We start from the raw sequence: 19,700 nt of genomic DNA, 5'->3' as shown, positions 1-19,700 counted from the left end.
TGGGAGTCAAAGGGAATTTCATTGGTGATCTTTTCTTAGGAAGAAACGTGCACTCCGGAACCATGTGCACAAATAATGAGAGAGATATTTGGAGATCTCACACATCTGGTAGAACATGATGCAGGGTGGGGCAGGGTGTGTTTTTGTATATAAGGGTTGTTCTGTAATGAGTGTGAAAATTGTGTTCTCGGCGTGAAGCCAGAATGTTGGATGAAGCCATAAGAGTCAAACAAATAATCAAAACTCCCAAGAAGCTAAAAAAAAAGAAATGAGGCGTACATTAATATTTTACATTTTGAGTCTTTAAACCTTATTTTTTAAAATATATATAAATACAAAATAACGAACGTAAAACAGTTTTTCGTTTCTCGGCGGTCAGGATTCTGGCCTTCGGTGCTTCAGAGCTACAAACTTTACAAACTCAGACAACAGAAATTGTCGGAAACTAGCTGTAACACGCAAACTACAAGCTAACGAGGCTTCACGTGGAATTCTACGAGTAGCAGCAGCCAAGTGAACACAGAACAGCTGCAGTCTGACTTTTTTTTTTTTTTTTTTTTTTACACTTTTTATTCAGCTGACTTAAATCCAGATCTAATGATTCCACCTTCTTAAAGTATTTACCCCCCCACCCCCACATTCTTTTATGGTGTCTATTATACACACAAACACCGATCTGTCATGAGTGTGTGTGTGGTGAAATGGGAGATTACTGGGAGGTTTTTTTTTAGTTTTTTTTTACCCTTCTATTATTGCTCGTTTATTATACAATTAAAAAAAATTTAAAGAAAAAAAAAAAAAAAGCTGATATGTATAGATTTCCTCCATGTTTGTTTTGTTTGTGTATAAATATCTGGATTATTTTAGTGATTGGTTCTGGACTTTCTTTTCTAAAAAAAATTATATATATAGTTTACAAGTCGTACCTTCCCAACATTCCCGAATGTTTGTATTATATTTTTGTGTACAGCTTTTTAGTGTTAACTTTCTCTTCAGCACTTGCGTTTAAAAACAAATGTCATTAATACAATTCTTTTTTCCGCATCCTAAAAGTAAAATCTATGCACCTACATCTTTTACTGCACAGCTAAACAACTCTTTATATCTACTACCTTTTCCAGAATTCATGAATCATTTCATCTTTATAAAAATGTAGAAGCAAATTTACTAAGATTTTTTGATCGTTTGAATCGGGGGAATTGGATAAAAAGAAAGAAAGAAAAAAAAAAAAGAAACCAACAAAACAAACCTCAGTATCACAATCACAGATTCAGAAATGCTTTCTTTTAAATTCAAGTTAAAAAAAAGAAAAAAAAAAAAAAAAAAAAAAGCACCACAAAAACATCTGTCTGCCACTGCCTTGATGAGTGACCAGTCCTGATCATGCAGATGTTATTCGGCTTTTATAGAAGAAAAAAAAAAAAGTTTATACACATGCTATATTTTTGTCCCGTTTGTCTTTAAGTCCAGCGTAAATGTTTACATCTGTCGATTTGGCTTTATGGCTCTCATTGACGTGGAATAAAAAGAAATAAACGAAAACGGAACGCGAGTCTCGTGTGGTTACTCTGCCCAGGTTTGGAGTGTTGAACGTTACACGACGCTAAAAACACAGCATAATGGACATCATACCTCCTCTGATGTGCAAAAGAGATCGAGACGGGACCCGAGGAAGCCACAGCTACACGACGTCGCGACACGAGGAACCCAATCCTACAGGCATCTGACTCGTCTCATACGTCCAATTTTCTTAAGTATCAGACCCCACTGTTAAAGGTATTAAAAAGCAGCTGGTCGTTCAGTTTACACTTCTCTCATACTGACCACTGGATGTTCCACATGGAACCTCATGGTAAAGAGTATCTTAGGATTCGAATTGTTGCTCTTCATGAAGATGCTGAGGCTACAAGATCAACAGAAACTTCCTGAAACTGAGTTACAGTTCAGTGGTCACGGTCATACTGGGGTTTTCCAAGATCTCACAAGGGTCCATTAGAGAAGCCGAGTCATCGTGCTGCGCGTCAGGTGCAGAAGCTGCTTCAAAAAACAGACGAGTGAAAAAAAGGCACCAATTTTGACAGCACTGAAATTCTGATCTATAAATATATATAAAAGGAAGGAGGGTATCGACACACATGACACGCTATTAGAAGGAAACTTTAGACAGAAACTCATGGTGTAGGTTTATTCAGAGTTTAATCTCCACGTGTCTTTCATTGGATTTGTAATTAAACTGGATTGAAAAATGGTGCATTCGTTCGTTTACACTGAATTATTTACAGTTTCGGAACTCGTTGCAAAAAAAACAAAAACACAACCCTTTCTTTCTAGAGGGTTCCATAGAAGCTTTAAACAAGTCTCAGCCCAACTTGCATACCAAACACGTCCTAACAGGATCAAACTTTGGCAATGAGAACAGAATCTGGAAGCGAAAGGCCCGAATTCTCCCGGTGTACAACTACATCTACCTGCAGGCATCAACGACTGGTCTTGTACACAGTTCCATAAAAAGTTCCATCACTTCAGGCTGAGAAGATCCTCTCACACCCACGACTATCGTTCCGTCTGGTCCATGTCTCTCCTACAACATGGTGGCCATCTTGGTCCGATTGGACTCTGCCTGGGCCCCGTGGCAGTCAGTGTTCAACTTCGTTAGTCTTGGCCCTTTCTGCTTCAGCGATGGCACAGGAAGCAGCTGGCAGAGAAAAAAAATATCAGAAGCATCAGACCACACTGGCAACTCTCCATTTTATCTGCCTGGGAAGCGACGCTCATCTGGGAGATCACGATCCAGTTTCAGACGAAACCTGAGCACTCGGAAAGTATCCTAGTGGAGAAGTTAAAAGGTATTAAAGAGCAGCTGCTCGTTCAGTTCGTTTGTTTAAGCGTAGCAATGGCAGCTTCTGACTCGGATCCTCTTTCGAAGCCAAATCAAAGCATTTAAGCCACTGAAGGCAGCTCACTGGATCAGAGACGAGTCAGGGGACTACAAACTTTCATGTAGGAAACAATTTAGCTCAGAATGACTTCCATCCCAAAGACGATGAAAAAGCTGTCTTTCTCAAAGCTTTAGAAATCAATCCAATCAGTGTTTGATTTGCTCCTCCCTGGACCTCCTGGATTTCTGACCAAATCTTGTGTTCGGTGCACCAGATGCAATCCTGTGGCACATGGTACGTTCCTCAGGGGAACTCCAATGTGTGTGTTTATATTATATATATATATATATAAAAATTATTATAAACTTAAACATACACAACACTGGCAGAGGTATGAAAGACTAGAGTTAGCGCAGTGTCGCTGTGGATACTCGCTCCGTACCGGATATACGATTTGTGGGTCACTTCTGGTGATCGAAGACGCTATGGATTCATTTGCGTTTAATGTACGGCTTCAAGAATTTCTTTTTAATGGAGAAAATCCTGAAAAATCTGCATATTGATGGAGGGAGTGAAGTAGAATTTAAGTTAAGTAGCTCATAGCTTAAAAACATTTTATATTACATGTAACACACCCACACCCACACACAACCCAGATACGGTCTATCAAATGTAAAAAAAAAAAAAATTCCAATTATTTTAATTGTATTTAATAAATTACTTAATATAAAATCAATATAATTAAACAAGTGTGTTGCATTAGATTTATTCTTTTATTTTTATAAAGTATTGTAATATTTTATAATAAATATATGCAGTGTTTTTCTATTGTTTTAAATGCAAACTGTTGATGTTCACAAAATGTTAATGATAAACTGCATTTATAAAAAGAAAAATCATAAAAAGCAGTTTTGTGTTAGACGTTTTTTTCTCTCTAGCTGCCCCAAAATTGAATTAAAAACCGAGCTACGTAGCGAACCGTGAATTTTGTGTCTCTAGAAATTGTGTGTGTTTTCAGGAACGTAGGCCAGTAAAAAGTTTACGGTACCTGCCAAGTACTTTGTGTGTCTGTGCTGCACTAAAAGCAGAGCCAGGAATAACGTGAAGCCCATGCAGCCGAAGATCATCCCACACAACATGAAGCTGTAACTGCCGTACATGTTGATCACCTGGAACAAAACCACAAAAGGAGGTCAAAATCTTAAACCCTGGTCGAGGTTGCGTACGAGCAAAAGCGTGTTAGGGGTTTTCTTACCGACCCCACCAGCAGCTGCAGGAGCATCTCTCCCATTCCAGCGCTGGTCACAAGGACTGTCGTGGCACAACCTTCATGAAAGAGAAAAATCTTTCTAAAATGACACTGATGTTCTTCAATAGAAGATTGAGGAAAGATGTTTTGAAAGAATACTCCGGAAATTTCAGATTAAATCTCCCTCATAAAAGATACATCAAAAAAAAAAGAAAAAAAAAGAAGAAGTGTCGTCACGTCGGGTTTCGTAAAGCTCCGTCTCTCTGCAGTCGTTCGGAATGCGTGGTCATTTTTTTGTGAAAAACTTCTGAGAGCGATTCGGGATGGCGAGAGATTTAATAGGATCGAGCTCAAATTAATTGGACAGGAGGGACAGGTGGAAGCCGCGGAGGACGAACTAATGCTGCTTTAATTTCTCTCCGCTGGATCAGGAGATTATTCACTTGCCCAGACTTGCATTCGGGAAGGTTATTAATGTCTTTCAAACCGGAGCTTCGCCGAGCCCTCGCTAATTCCTTCGGCCGGCTCCGAAAGCGCGCTCTCCGAAGAGATCAATTATCATTTACTTGAATATGGATCGAGCGAGCGGCTCGGAGGTATACGCCGCTCTATACAAGCACCTTGCGGATGAATCCTGAATAGAATACGAGTAAAAAAAAAAAAAAAAAAAAAAAAAAAAAAAAAAGGCCGTCTCACACTGGCAAGTCAATGTGATGATATCAGGGCTCAAGACAGGAATGACTCGTTTCAGTGCCAAAGGATTGCACATCCTATTGGCGTGTCCTTGGTCTTCGTTGAAAGCCAAGAGTAAACATCGGGTCCTACAGTCACCGCTCGGTCGCGGCGTAAATAAACATCGATACACCAGAGTATCGAGATACTTTGTTTGGCGATACTGTATCAATTCTCAAAAAAAAAGAAAAAACTAAAATATTCAGACAAGATTCACGGCAGCTGTTTCGTTTAGAGTTGAAATCCTGACCGTTAGATAAATAGCAGTCTTCTCACCTCTGAACTTAAACAGTGACTAGCACAGGGGCACGCGGCTAATGTTTACATTAATACCCACCTGTTCCCTAGGGGGCGCTGGAGATAAAGCGGGAGAAGAGAGCAGCAAGAGAATAAAAATCAGTAAACAGCCTGCATCCAGCACCAAACAGTCAACAAGGAAATGTGCTTTTTTAATCCTTTAGATTTTTTGTAACTACATCAAACCCTCATTCAGGGTATTTATGTAAAAACATTCAAAACAACAAATATGTAAATACATTTTTATTTAATTCAAATCTTAATTTGAGTTTAATTAACTAATTCATTGATCTTGATTTGTTTTATAAAATCTTTTACATTGAGATGTTTAATGAAAGAATGAATTGTTTAGTTTTTATATTATATTGTATAATATTTATAAATATAAATAAAATATACGTATCGCATCACCAGATTCTTGCTGACACAGGGATCGTTACCTTTGTAGTCGAGGAGATCTTCCGTGTAAGCCAGCATGCATGGGTAGATGCTGCTGATGAACAGACCCAGGAAGCAGGTTCCGATGAAAAGAAAGGTGCTGTTCGTGTAGAGGATGAGCAGAAGCAACTGAGTCACTATCACTCCAACCTGCAGGAGGACCAAATAAAATAAAACAAATCCTTCTGGATATAGTGGTTAAGATATTGGCCTTCTGATCAGAAGGTTGTGAGTTCAAATCCCCCCTAAGGAAGGCTCTTAATCATCACTCAGATCAAAATCAGCTAATTAGATGTACACTTATATGGACAAAAGATGGTGGACACCTGACCATGAGATCAGTGTGTGCTTTTTTTTTTTTTTTGAACACCCCATTCCACATTTAGTTTCCATGTACTGTAATCATAACCTCCACTCTTCTGGGAAGATGTTCCACTAGATTTTCTGGAGATTTGTGCTCCTTTAGACACAAGGGTAGTGATGTAGGTATGAAGGTGAGGAGGTTCCTGGGGTGCAGTCAGCATTCACATAGATCCCAGTGTTCAATAGGTTTAAAGCTTTATAGCAGAAGATCTTCCACATACTTCCAACCCATGTAAAGCATATCTTCATGAAGCTGGCTTTGTGCATAGTGGCCTTGTCATGCTGGAAGAGGTTTGGGTCTTCTAGTTCAAGTGGAGAGAGATGATTTCCTGAAACCACATCCAAAGACGTCCGATACAATTGTGTGCCTCCAACTTTTTAAGAAAAGCAACATATGGCTGGAAAAGTCGGGTGTCCCAATCCTTTCGTCCCGATAAACCTCATGGATAAACTCTAGCTGCTGTTTAAACTCAGTGTGGTAGCGAGTGGTTCATTACCTTCACCAGTCCTGATGACCTCATTTACTCTTCCAGAAACAACAAGATACACCTTGCACAAAGAGCAATCGCACACAGTGACTGAGGCACCAGGAACAAGGATGTCGACGTGTGCTTTGTTTTATGGCTGGATTGGTTTATAATGCAAATAAGCAGAAAAGAACAGCAAGAGAATAAAACCAGTAAACTGCCCACACCCTTTTTTTTGTTGTTTATGAAATTAAATTTCTATTGTTAGACATTTTTATATATATATATATATATATATTAAAAAAATTCTAAAATAAGTTAGTAGTATAAATTTATATACATTTAAAAAAAATTAATATAAATAAATAAGTCAAATGTAAATTCATTTACAAAAATATTAATTTTATCAATCTTGCTTATTCAATCCAAAATTAAAAGGGTAAAATAAAAATTTTATTTAGTATTTAATAAAAGAATAAATTGCTTACTTGAGTTTTTTTAGATAACATTTTTTTAGATATATAATACACACAAATACATATATATTTATTAGGGCTGTCAAAATTAGTGTGTGTTAATATTAATAAGGTTTAACTGCACCAATTTGGTCAACGAAGCGCTCATTTCTGTGAAAAACTTATAAGCTCCAAAATCCGCCATGATGCACACATCCGGCAGTTTAAACCGTCCCTGTGGAAACATAGTAAAATGTTCCTTTTGGTGTCCTAAAGATTTTCATTTTATTTATGGTTTAATAATAAACATACATTTGCATAAACACTTGAAAATTATTAATTTAAGGTACATTTTGAACAGCCCTAAAAATTTTATGTATTTATTTATATATATTGCATACATACAAAGTTTTGGTCACCTGGTCAGCAGTACAGTATGTGCTTTTTGAGCATCGCATTTTACAATTAGTCCCAATTTGCTCTAATTCCCGCCACTTTTCTGGGAAGATGTTCCACTAGATTTTGGACATTTGAATTAATCAGCTACAAGTGAGGTACTGTCAGGTACTGATGTCTAACATTTTGGGAAAAACCCACATATGTCTAAAAAGTCACTTTTGCTCATCGTGTATCTCGGTTGTCTCTGATCTTGAACAAAGTCTGTGTGTTAAGCAACAGGTCCGAGACGATCAGTTTACAGAAGTATCTGACTCCAGACACTGATGTCATCTTAAATGGATATCTATAACTTGTAGAGATTCCAGAGCTAGTTTAGCAGCTTGTTTATTTGACATGTTGGCTGAACTCTCCTGCCCTCATCACAATGAACGACGACTTTCCTGTAGCTTCAACATGCTCTTTGCAGTTTTGCCCACTACGTTTATTAAGCCAAGTTTTCGAATACCTGCCTTTAACACCCTTGTGGCTGAAAAAGCTCCAGTGGCCATGCTGTAGTATGCAGTGCATTTAGACTTGATATATAAATACTAACTCTTAGTAAAATAATTCTCATATAGAGGGTCAGTAAAAGGTAAACTACCGCCTCCTCTGATGGCTTTGCCGTTTCTGACACATAATGCAGGTCTTAATAAATCCTCTGCAGTACTTGAGAAGCTACACAGTAAAGCAGAGATACCGCATTTATGGCAGACGCCCTCATCCAGACCGACTTACATTTATCTCAATCAAATGACAGAGCAGATATACAGTTAAGGGCCTTGCTCTGGGGCCCCAGGAGTTGCAGCCTGGTGTGGCTGGGATTTGAACTCAAGACCTTCAGAGCCAAAGGCCAATGCCTAAACCACCAAGCTACCATGTCCCACTAAAGCAGTCTAGAGCGGTCACTATATTGTTCACATCTGGAATAGGTACATTTGCTAGGTTTTTCTTCTCACCTGGTTAAACGCGAGCAAGCGAACGAGTTTGACGCGGTAAGACAGCGGGATGGAGGCCAGACGGCCCACCGTGATGGCGGCCCAGAATACACTGGTCAGGTAGCCGGCCATCTTGTGGGTCAGACTCATGGGCGGAGCCACAGCATAGGTGTAAACGAAACCCGTGTATGACCCCTGAGGTGCAAAGGATAGAAGATCCCTCATGTCACACAAATTCCATACCACTATGCAATCGGAAAATATGGGGTATTCCGTACCACTATGCCATCAGAGAAAAAAAGCACCATCCCTCCGAAGACATGGAGGCCAAAGAAAGATGGCGGACGTCCTTTCAGCTTGCTGAGGCAGTTGCAGTTGAGCATGTCCATGTGGCCTGGGAAAGAAACAAAATCAGAGCTTAAGTTCTTGGAAATTACTTGATAAACCCTTGCTTCCTTTCTGTTTTACTGTAGACTAGGGGTGGTTAATTTGTATTGTTAAAACAACAAATCATTTATAAATCTCACACCTCTACTTTAGACTATTCCTTCATAACCAGTCAGAACAAAAGGAAAGAGGTGAACTTTGCCTGTAGGTTCATGCAGCTCTGTGGTGCTCAGGTCGGTCTTCTCCGAGCTACTCTGCATCCTTACTGCGCCCGAGTGCAGCTCCCTGTCCAAGAGACGAGGACCCGGCTCGGGGCAACACGGGAGCAGGTGCTCCCGGTACATCAGGACCAGAGCGGCGATAGGCACAGGAAGCTGGATGTAGAGAAATCGTGCACATTACAAGCATTCGGTATTCATTTCGGATCCTAGTGCACGGCATAGATCGTTTTTTTTTCTCAAGACGTCGTTCGGTTTTGAATCAACAAACTTAATAACGGAAAGGCCTCGAATGAAAACGTTCACACTGGTAAATAACTAATGGAATCTGAAAAATTAAATGGCCATGTAACACGTTGACAGAATCCATTCACAGAATCCTTTCGTTCTTCTTGCCTGCAGGTGATAAAACTCGCAAACGGATGCATCGTTTCATTAAGCATGTGCGCACTTGCAAATCTTATTATTGAAAAAAAAAACAACACTAAATGACAAACACGCTGCAACACCCCGTCTTTTCTAAACTGTCTTGTATTTACTGCAGAACTACTGTTCTAGCAGAACAGATTCAGGAACATTTTCATCCTCGGTATAATTGATTACTCAGTAGAATGTATAGGCTTTGAAGGACTTACCAATTAACATAGAATAAATAAATAGAAGATCATGTATTTTAATTAAGAAATGCATTCCTATACGTTGATCCCTTGAGTGAGTTAGTGGTGACTGTGCTGAGGGGAAAAAAAACCTTGAGCGGAACCAGACTCACAAGGGAACCCATGCTCATCTGGGCACCATCTTCATAATTCCATCATCTGTTCAGTCATGAATGAATGCAAAACTGTGATAATTGCGATTCAGTCATATTCATGATCAAGTGTTCACCATTTACAATATTTGGTAAAAAAATAAAAAAAGCGTTAAAGCTAAACCTGTACTGGTTATTTGTTTTTAAAAGTAAATAAATATATACATAAAATAAAAACCCCAACCTTTTCCAGAAATGTGGGTCCCCCCCCCCAAACAGTTTTCCCCAAAATCAAAGGCACACAATTGTGTAGGACGTCTTTGAATGCGGTTTCATGAAAGTTCGCCTTCACTTGCACTAGAAGACCCCAAACCTGTTCCAGCATGTCAATGCCCCTGTCCACAAACCATAGCGCCGTGAAGATCTGCTTTCCATCGGTGTGGAAGTATGTGGTTAGATCTCCTGCTTTAGAGCAGATGAATGTGAACGCTGACTGCACCCCAGGCCTCCTCACCTCACCTGCATCAGTACCTGACTTTACTAACACCATTGTGGCTGAATGAAATATTACAATCTTCATGAAACATCTTCCCAGAAGAGTGGCGCTTATTATAATGGCAAATGGGGACTAAATGTGGAATGGGATGTTCAAAAAAGCTTATGGTCAGACGTCCACAAATATACACACAATGCGGCATATATTTTAGTAGTTTGTTTGGTCCTTCGTTTCCCTACAATCGTCCTATTCTACTTTAACACACATAACCTTGACTCAGCATCAATAGAATAGAGAAATCTATTTTTTAGTCCAGGTATTCGAGTATTTGAGTTTGAAACCCTTGCTATAGGCCATGGGTGTTTCATCTTCTGCTTTTAAAAAGGTTTTATCTTCCTACTGTTCAAGCCAGAAGCTTTTCTAGGATTAGCGCGAGTGCTTTCGATTATATATTGGTTTATTTAGACGAGGAGGGACACCAGGCGCACCTCACGTTGTATACACTCATTATTTGTAGAGGATTAAAGGAGGACAGAATTGGAAAATAAAATAAGCTTCTTTACACATGTGCAAATAAACACTGAAAAAGCTAGTCTGCAAAGTCTTAAAAAAATAAATAAAAAAAAAGAAAGGTAGAGGGGACGCAGGAATTCTTTGTTGACCATCATATCACCGTGTTCTTTAAATAATATACAGAAGACCCCGTTGCAGATTTTTAAATAAAGTATTCGCAACCTGTAGGTGGCTGTTTATTTGGAATATTAGGCAAACGGGCAACACTGAAAAGCAAACCTTCAGTACGTCATTCGAGCAGTCGGCAGGAGATATATATATTCATCAGAAGTCATTAGTGTAATTAGTCACTGATTTGCATTTCTCTTTTATCAGTTTTTTGCTGAAATGAGACAGGAAAAAAAATTTTTTGGAAACACCAATTACCAATTCTATTATTAAAAATTTATAAAATGTATAATTGAATGAATTTCATTAAAGTGAATTCATTAACGTAAATAAATCAAAACTCAGAAGTAACAGCAAGAAGGACTTTAAGTGATAGTAAGTCGGTTATGTTATGAATAATAATTCAGAAATGTGTGAAAACTGTTAATTAAGATGGCGGACAACAGCGTTCGTGCATGGAACAGCGCGTGGTGCGGACGTTTCTCCTAAACAAAGACGCGGATATCTACAGAAGACTTCGAGCACGGTACGGCGAGGAGTCGCTTAGTGAGACGTTTGAACGTGTAAACGTTTTAAAGATGGCCGTGCATCCCTCGGTGATTATCCTGGTCCTGGTGGTTCCCTGCCAACAGCAATCATTCATATGAAGATATGAAGTGAAGCAGGCCGTCCTGAGATGGTTCAGGCGAACCGAAGTCTTTCTATGCTAAATCTTTATTATATTTATGTAGCTTGAAATCTCTATTTTATAAGCTCAAAAGTCACTGCAACACTGATAAATCACACGCAGTGCGTCTGCTTTAAAGTCAACACTGCATTCTCCTTAAACACGAGTTATGTCTTCTATACACACAGCAAATTCAACAGCATTTACATTTATGGCATTTGGGTGACGCCCTTATCCAGAGTGAGTTGCAATTATCGCATTCATGCAGCTCAGCAGCGATGGGGTTGAGGGCCTTGCTCAGGGGCCCACCTTAGTGTGGCTGGGATTTAAACTCACAACTCTCAGATCCAAAGTCCAATGCCTTAACCAATAAGCGACCACCTCAAACAAGATGAATTTAACAACTTCAACACAAACCTACGGTGGCCGAGAAGTACAAAACACATTAAATCAGAAAACAAATTAACAAATGCAAAAACAAAAACCCGAAAACACAACGACAATTCAGACGAACCGGAAAAGGTGGGTATAGTTAGTGAATGAAACACTTACCGATCATTGGACGAGACACCTGTCAATCAAGATATACAGGAAGTAGGACATCTTGTACATGTGTAAAGTTCGTTTACTTTCAACTTTTTTTTATTTCGATTAGTGCACCTTTAAATATATGAAATAAACAAGGAGAAAAAGGAATTAATTCTAAACTACTTTGAGGAAGGACATTCATATGCAGTAGATCATCACAAAGATTTTGTTTGTACACTTTTACACATACGTTGCAACTTTCTCCTGCTGCAGACTGTTACTTCAGACGCTTTATGGTCTGGTATCCATAACTGGCTTTACCCAAAAGGTTCCTCATCTAAGAACTTTCACGGTGAAGGACATTATCTTTGGACTTGTAATGAACAACAAAGACGACTTTCTTGTTAATAATACACTTCTGATTGGAAAATTTTATATACACAAATCGAAATACTTGAAAGTGAAACCGACATTTTATAATGAGTTTATTTCTTTCACAAAAGCCCTTAAAGTGATTCAAAAGAAAAATGCAATGAATCTTTTGTCCTTTATAGAAAAATATGATTTGCAGAATAAACCAAACCCCATGTTTATTTTTATTATTATTATTATTCATTTATCTATTTTATTCCCTCTTTCCCCTAAATATATGGGTACACATTTGCATTTCCATGCGCCTGTTCTGTGTATTGTAATGTAAATTGTACTTGTTATTTGTTCGTATATGATTAATTGCTTAATAAAAAAAATAAATAAAGGAAAAAAAAATTGTAATAAAAAAAAAAAAGACTGTTGTACTTCCTGTATATCTTAAATGACAGGTGTCTCGTCCAATGATCAGTAAGTGTCCCAGCCGCAAACTATTCCCATCTTTTCCGGTTTGTCTGAATTGTTGTGTTTTCGAATTTGTTAATGTGCTTACTTTACAACTTTACTCACGTTGACGAACGCCATGATCCAGAAGGCGTAGGACACGTTGGTGACCACTTCACCTTCGGTATCGAGAGAAATTTGGGACACGTTGTGCAGGTGCCTGCCAGATAGCGTGTTCCTCAGGTGTCTCATGGTTGATGAGGAATTGATGGTGGAGTTTCCTAAAATGCAGTCGGTTTCTGACAGAAATGGGTCAGCGATGAGGGGGCTCAACAACGCCCCCAGGCCAATAAAAAAGTGCAGCACCTGAAAATGGGAAAAACATTTTAAAAGAATTAAACGATCGTCATTGTCAGGTTCTACATGGGACCATTTAGGGTTTTGCTGCAGACTCTTCAGGGTGTTAATGAAACCGTTATGCGAGTAGTAAACAAATCGCAAATCAAAACGCAACATGGTTACAGCCAGCTATGGCTCCAGAATGGTTCTTTAGATGGCTAATGGCTGAATTTAAAAGATTCACATGTCTTTAGTGAACCCTGTCTTACTTTAGGGTGGCAGAGGATCCTGAGGAATTCTAAATAGGGTAATATAACCTGGATGGGGCGTTGTATCATTCAAACCTCTCACCCCTAGGGGGAATGTAGAGACGCAAATAAATCTTTCCTGTTTACAGAAGGACTCCCATTAGACAGGAACTTAAACTCAGGATCAAACTCAAGGGGCAGTGTAGGTGAAGAGGGAACGCTTCCCACTGCACCACTGTGGAAAAAAGGTTTAAAACAGAAAAGCATTGTTATACAGTTGATCAGGTATGAATTCTAAAGATGTTGGAGTAGGGAGGAGCTTGTTCTCCTAAATCAGTGTAGTTCTTCAATCCCCAACCTTTTAACTTAAAATAGGGTTCCCAAAACTACAGTCTGTGAGCCGAATACGGGCCGCCCCCACCTTTGCACAATGATATATTTTGTAATTTTTTACTCATATATCTGTATTTGATGATTAGGTTGGCTTTCTAACTAAAAGTTCGACGCACTGATAGTTGATTGCTGTAACCATCGGCAAAAATCCACAACGATAGTTTTTCCGGCTTCCAGTCTACTGTCATTATGAGAGCGTCCTCTAGGGGTCAACTCACTGATTGTTGTGCTGTTTGTTTTAACACGTGAGACTGAGCGCTGCACGGAGAGCGCTTCATAATATGGATTATATAATGAATATGCATATTTTCTTTATATTTCCATTACAGTTCCAGTTTGTTTTTTATACAGTATCCATTTTAAAAACTATCGGTCGATTAATCGGTTATCTGCAAGTACGATCCAACCCAGCTATTGGTAAAATCCACTACGGGTCGTCATTAACGCAACCTAATTATTTGTTTGATTCACCCACCAACTTGAAAAAAATTTCATTATGATAGTAATAATGCTGTTTTAAAAAGGTGATAAATCCTCACTCATGCTCATTTGTCTATACGGTGCAGAAGAATATGATAAACTAATCTAGCATTAGAAGACAAAATTAATTTAAAATCATAAAATCTCCACAATAATACTGGTAGTCACACCATGTCCTTCTTTTAAAGAAAGGATAAATTATGTGGCCCTCACAGAAAAAGTTTGGGGACCCCTGACTTAAAAAAAAATACAGTATGTGAACACATGACCATCACACAATCAATATATACTGTATATATTCCCCCACCGAGGGGCCCAAACCTGTTGGTGTGAAAGAACTTGTGTTCTGCACAGAGACCTGAACTCAAACCAGATCAAAATCTAATGGAAGACCTTTCCAAAAATATAATGACTGAATGAAGAACATTTTCATTCCAGATTTATTCATCAACCATTTAAGTGTGATGGTCAGGTTTCCACTACGCCCATACATGTTCAGCCATGGTAGGCATCTCCTGACCTGGAGGAAGACAGTAGAGTCCTTCTGGTAGAGCTTCACCAGCTGAAGGTTCGAGATGGTATCGATGATCCCCATGGCCAGGCCTGTAACTGCCATGGCAGCCACCAGCATTAGCAGATTGCTGCATAGTGGGATGAAGGCAAAGACGATGGAGATGATGAAGGTGGATGCAGTGAGGGACGACAAAGAGGAGCAAAGTCTGGAAAGAAGAGATTGGCATCGTTTAGTTTGGGGCAAAAACTGTTTCAGGGGGAGGAGGTGAGAAAACCAGGCTTCTATCATGGCTAACAGCTACAAGAGTAACAGTACTAATTGGTCTAGAATCATTTTTTCCTCTAAGAAATGAATTGATTACTTGGTGTTTAAATTTTTGGGCCGGATTTCACACTAACTTCATTTGAGGCTTAAAGAACTTCTAGACGTCTGTAATAAATCATATAAATGCAGGGAACCACGGCAACACGACTTCTGATTGGCAGCAACTTTGATCTCACCTTGAAAACGTTCTATTTGCCTTCAAATTGATAACGCAATCAAACGTCCCAGCAAGAAAACACCGCTCGGAAAACTTCACCTCCCTCCTCGCTCCGGTTCTAAAGAGACCTTTTCCTCATATTACCTAATTGAGGAACAGGAATATGTTGACATCCTGAATCACCTTGAAATGTCTCTTATCCACAATCTCGCCTAAAGATGTTTGCTCTGTGGGGAAAATAAAGTGGTGGTAGAGGATATTTGGGGGTCAGATTCTGAGCACAAACAAGTGCGAGATGGTTATCGACACGCTTCCCTGGAGTTTTATTGCCAGCCACTCGGAAAGCTGCTGGAAACTTTGCCTTTGCCCCGGGCCGTGCTTTAACTAACACGGAGCTTACTGTTTTATACTCGCCTTTCACTTCCTGCACTGATGACTGAATCAAAGTCGTTCTGCCTGCACTGTTTAATAAGAGAGAGAGTGTGTAAGAGTGCAAGCGTCTGTGTGTGTGTGTGTGTGTGTGAGAACGTGGGAAAAAAGGAAACGACTGGAAAGAAAATAGGAACAGTTTTGTGATAGCAGCGGATTTTGTTTTTCATCTTTCCTTACAACAGCTGAATTCTCTGATCTGATTGGTCAGAAGGCTCTGACATCAGCACAGTTCTAACACATAAGCGCTTCGGTAAAAACACCTTGTGCGAGGTGGATGTGCCAAACACACCGATCAACACTGGCTGTGTTTATCAATCAGGTCTGTTTTTCCTTATTGACCTCAAGGAAAACAGGACGGAGGTCAAGGGAAGGGCATTTATAGCTTGCTAGAACATCAAACTAACTTGTTTCATGGACAAACAATAAAATGTTCAAAGACTTTCTTATAATAATCCTAATAATAATGCAAATTGTAAGCAGGTATTTTACTCCTGGCAACACGTTTGATGTTCATTGCGTCACGTGAACGCTCTCCTGCGTGTCTTGAAACCAAATACTGTAGAGAAAACCTCCTGTTCTCGTGTATGGTGTTTGCATGTTTTCGTTAATCCGCGTGGCGTGAAAACAAAAGACTGCCCAGATTACATTAAGTTTAAGCTCCTGGATAAGGACAGAGTTTCTCCTGCATTGCGAATGTAATAAAGCGGTACAGGAACGCAGAGATTCACACGTTCACCAGGAGTTCCTCAGGCAAGGAGACGTAAAATCAGGTTTACTTCCTGCTCACAATCACGTGTAAACTAACAAATTTGTCTTATCGTCAGTGTGTTCGTTGCAGGTTACACACGAAAGTACATGCAGCTCGGTCCTGACTGGGGTTGCAAATTTCCAATGTGTTTTCAAGACTGGAAACTTTCCGTTGAAATTCAAAGGAAAATATTGGAATTTAAGGGAATAAATTTACCAGGAATTTTCTGCCCCTTTGCAACCCCCAGTCCTGAAACTATTACTGAATTCGTATCACTAACTAAACACCATCACATTAAATAATGAAGACTAAAGAGATGAGAGGAGATGGAAGATGAACATTTTTTAAATAATACATTACAACATGGGGTGGAGAGAGAAAGAGAGGGGGGGGGGCAGAGAAAAAGAAATAAAGAGAGTGATAGAAGTTAAGATGATAAATTCAGAAAATCCAAGGTTTTTTTTTTTTTTTAAACATCTTAAACTAAAAACTAAACTAAAACAAAATCCCATAGTGACACCACTAATATTTAAATATTTATAAATACTCTTTATTAAATGTGTTTTAAGATCATGTAGAACAGGGCAGAAAAGTGGCAATTTAAAATAATAAAATTTGTATTTACACTCCGACTAATAGAATTATGAATGATGATTTCTTTTTTCATAATAAATGCAAAAAGTATCAAAATCTGCATTTTCCAAAATATCTATACACACCATTCAAAACAAAAAGACTGGATACCTGACTATAAGATAAAGAGATAAGTGATTTCTGCACATCCAATTCCACATTTTAGTTCCCATTTGCTGTTCTAGGAACCTCCACTCTTCTGGGACGATGTTAGTGTGCGTGTGGAGATTTGTGCTCATTCATCCACAAGGGTTTTGTGGCTGATGTAGATGAAGTAAGGAGACCTGGGGTGCAGTCAGCGATCACATTCATCCCAAAGGTGTTCAGTAGGGTTGAGGTCAGAGCTCTATAGCAGGAGATCTTCCACTCAAACCCATGTGGCTTTGTGCACAGGGGCATAGTGATGCTGGAACGGGTTATACTTGTATACAATTGTGTCTCCTCAACTTTGTGGCAACAGTTTGGCAGAGAACCACGTATGAGCGAGTACTGTGAGGGTCATGTTCTTGAAATTTTGCAGTGCTTTTGGCGCAGTCGAGCCTGGCACTTCAGGGTGAGATGCTGAGAGCGATGCGGGTTGGTCTTGGGGAGTAGACTACATGACTGGAAGACCTCAGTAAGTATTTACAACACTGTGAACCAGAAAAAGTGGGGCCCCAAAGGGGACAGTGCTCTCTCCCTTCCTCTTCACCGTCTACTCCACAGACTTCTTCCTATCTTCAGAAGTTCTCAGATGATTCTGCAGTGATGGGGTGCTTGAATTTGGGGGCGGTTGGGGCAGGGGGATCCATGACCCTCATAAGGCATTAGGGGCCACCCTGTAAAAAAAACAAGTAAAAAAAAAAAAAAAAAAAAAAAAAAAAGACTTACGGGGGTCCCCTTGACTCAATTCGAGCACCGGTAGGATGAAACAGTGACGGTGATGAGGAGTGAAGAGTTTTGTCAAATGGTGTGAGAAACTCTCAACTTAATTTGCCCAAAACAAAGGAGGTGTACCTGAGAAATAGTTGGTGTTGGTGGAGGACAAATACCCGGGGGTTTACGTAGACAAACTAAACTGGATCAAGAACACTGTGGTACTATACAGGATCCTTTCGAGGAGGCTGAGGTCCTCCAACATCTGCAGGACAGTGACGAGGAGAGTTTATAAGACCGTTGTATTCTGGGAAAGCAGGCAGGAAGCGGCAGACACGAACAGACTCAACAAACTGATCCACAAGGAGCTGGACTTTCTGACGATATCGTCTGGAAGAAAGATGCTGTCTAAAGTACGTTCCATCTTGGATAACTCCTCTCACCCACTGCACCCTGGTCAGTCTCAAGGTGGAGGATGTTCAGTGACCAACTCATACAACCAGCATGCACCACAGGAGATCATTTCTGCCTGCGGTCATCAGACTAGATACTAATTAACCCCTCCCTCTGAGTGTTAAACAGCTGCTCCAGGATATATTTATACTTTTTTTATGCCACATATTTCAAATACTTCGGGCAATTATGTACAGGAATCTCAGTGCAAGTTTCATTTCTCTCAATATAACCACATTTATTTATATTTCTTACTTTTAATCTTTAACTTTTACTGTGAGCAACGGCAACCAAACAATTTCCCAGTGGGATCAATGAAGTATTCAGATTCTGTTGATTACGAAATTGTTGTACATAATTTTTTTTACATATAAATATTTTAAATTATTTATATTTATCTGCACTTGTCAGTTTGCACAATGTGAATATTTTTGGGAGACGCAACACTGAATTTCATTACTGTGTATCTGTGATTTACAATGACAAAGTTGCAGACAGACAGACAGGCAGACAGACAGACAGACCTAGGGGATTTCACATCTGTATAAGTAATGTTTTGGGGAGTAATTTTTTTGTGCTACAAAATTTCCGTAAGCAAATGACCTTAATTAAGTATAAATAAAAGGCGCGTGCCACTAGTGGGAGTGGGTGGAGGAGGAGACAGAGGGACTCCATGGGGTGAACTTTATTCCAGAACCTCCACTCTGAGCTCGTGTTGAGTTTCTGTGTTGTTCCTACTCACGACTTGCTGAAGAATCCGCCCACGAAGCTTCCCAGGAACAGGCAGAACTGCTGAGCGAAGAAGGCGAGGGTGACCTGCTGCAGGGTGGAGCGCGTCTGGCAGCGGAGGTCGAGCACGGTGGGGCCGAGCAGGGCCAGGCACAGGCCGAAGCTGAAAAACGCGCTCCAGTAGGTGAGCGTGGGCTGCCAGTGGCCGCGGAACAGCGCGCAGCTCCGGGATCTCATCACGTTCTGCACCGCCTTCCAGCTCCTCTCCCGCTCCATCGTGCTGTGCGTGTGCGGCGATGCGCGTGGCGTGTGAGTGGCGTGTGCGCGCTCGCGCTCGCGCTCGCTCTCTCTCTCTCTCCCGCTGGTGGGCCTGACACGCACGTGAGCGTGCTGGAGTTTGGAAAGTGTTCAAGCGTCGCCATGATCCTCCCACTGCATCCTCCCACGCTGCCTTTATTTTACTTTAAACTCTACCACGGGTTGCCTAATTATCGCTGTTTTACTAAAGCACTAAGCGGAAACTTTTCCTCACTGATGTCACATATCTGAGGTTGCAAATTGCTCCAATCTGGCAACCCTGGACTTAATTAACAGGTGGACTGAG

General features: G+C 40.0%; 1 protein-coding gene across 1 annotated transcript; it reads right to left on the bottom strand.

Annotated features, from left to right (window-relative positions):
• Positions 1-1,016: 1,016 nt before the first annotated feature.
• Positions 1,017-19,664, bottom strand: mfsd4aa (major facilitator superfamily domain containing 4Aa). The gene is made up of 10 exons (XM_083535328.1): positions 19,110-19,664; positions 14,772-14,970; positions 12,918-13,157; positions 8,843-9,014; positions 8,532-8,647; positions 8,275-8,448; positions 5,598-5,745; positions 4,135-4,205; positions 3,928-4,048; positions 1,017-2,695 (listed from the first exon to the last, which is right to left on the bottom strand). Exons 1-10 carry the CDS (start codon positions 19,370-19,372, stop codon positions 2,637-2,639), a joined length of 1,563 nt encoding a protein of 520 aa, XP_083391454.1. The 5' UTR covers positions 19,373-19,664; the 3' UTR covers positions 1,017-2,636.
• Positions 19,665-19,700: the final 36 nt, after the last annotated feature.

The sequence above is a fragment of the Silurus aristotelis genome, assembly GCF_946808225.1.
Source record: "Silurus aristotelis genome assembly, chromosome: 29".
NCBI lineage: Eukaryota > Metazoa > Chordata > Actinopteri > Siluriformes > Siluridae > Silurus > Silurus aristotelis.
The sequence above is the reverse complement of the archived record's forward strand: the minus strand, read 5'-3'. Positions and strand labels throughout refer to the sequence as shown.

Excerpts from the sequence above, each read along its gene's own strand:
- mfsd4aa (XM_083535328.1), bottom strand. The coding sequence starts at position 19,372 with ATGGAGCGGGAGAGGAGCTGGAAGGCGGTGCAGAACGTGATGAGATCC. Across the intron at positions 13,158-14,771 it reads ACTCTACTGTCTTCCTCCAG|GTGCTGCACTTTTTTATTGG; the intron begins GTCAGGAGATGC and ends TCCCATTTTCAG. Across the intron at positions 4,206-5,597 it reads AGATCTCCTCGACTACAAAG|GTTGTGCCACGACAGTCCTT; the intron begins GTAACGATCCCT and ends TCTTTCATGAAG.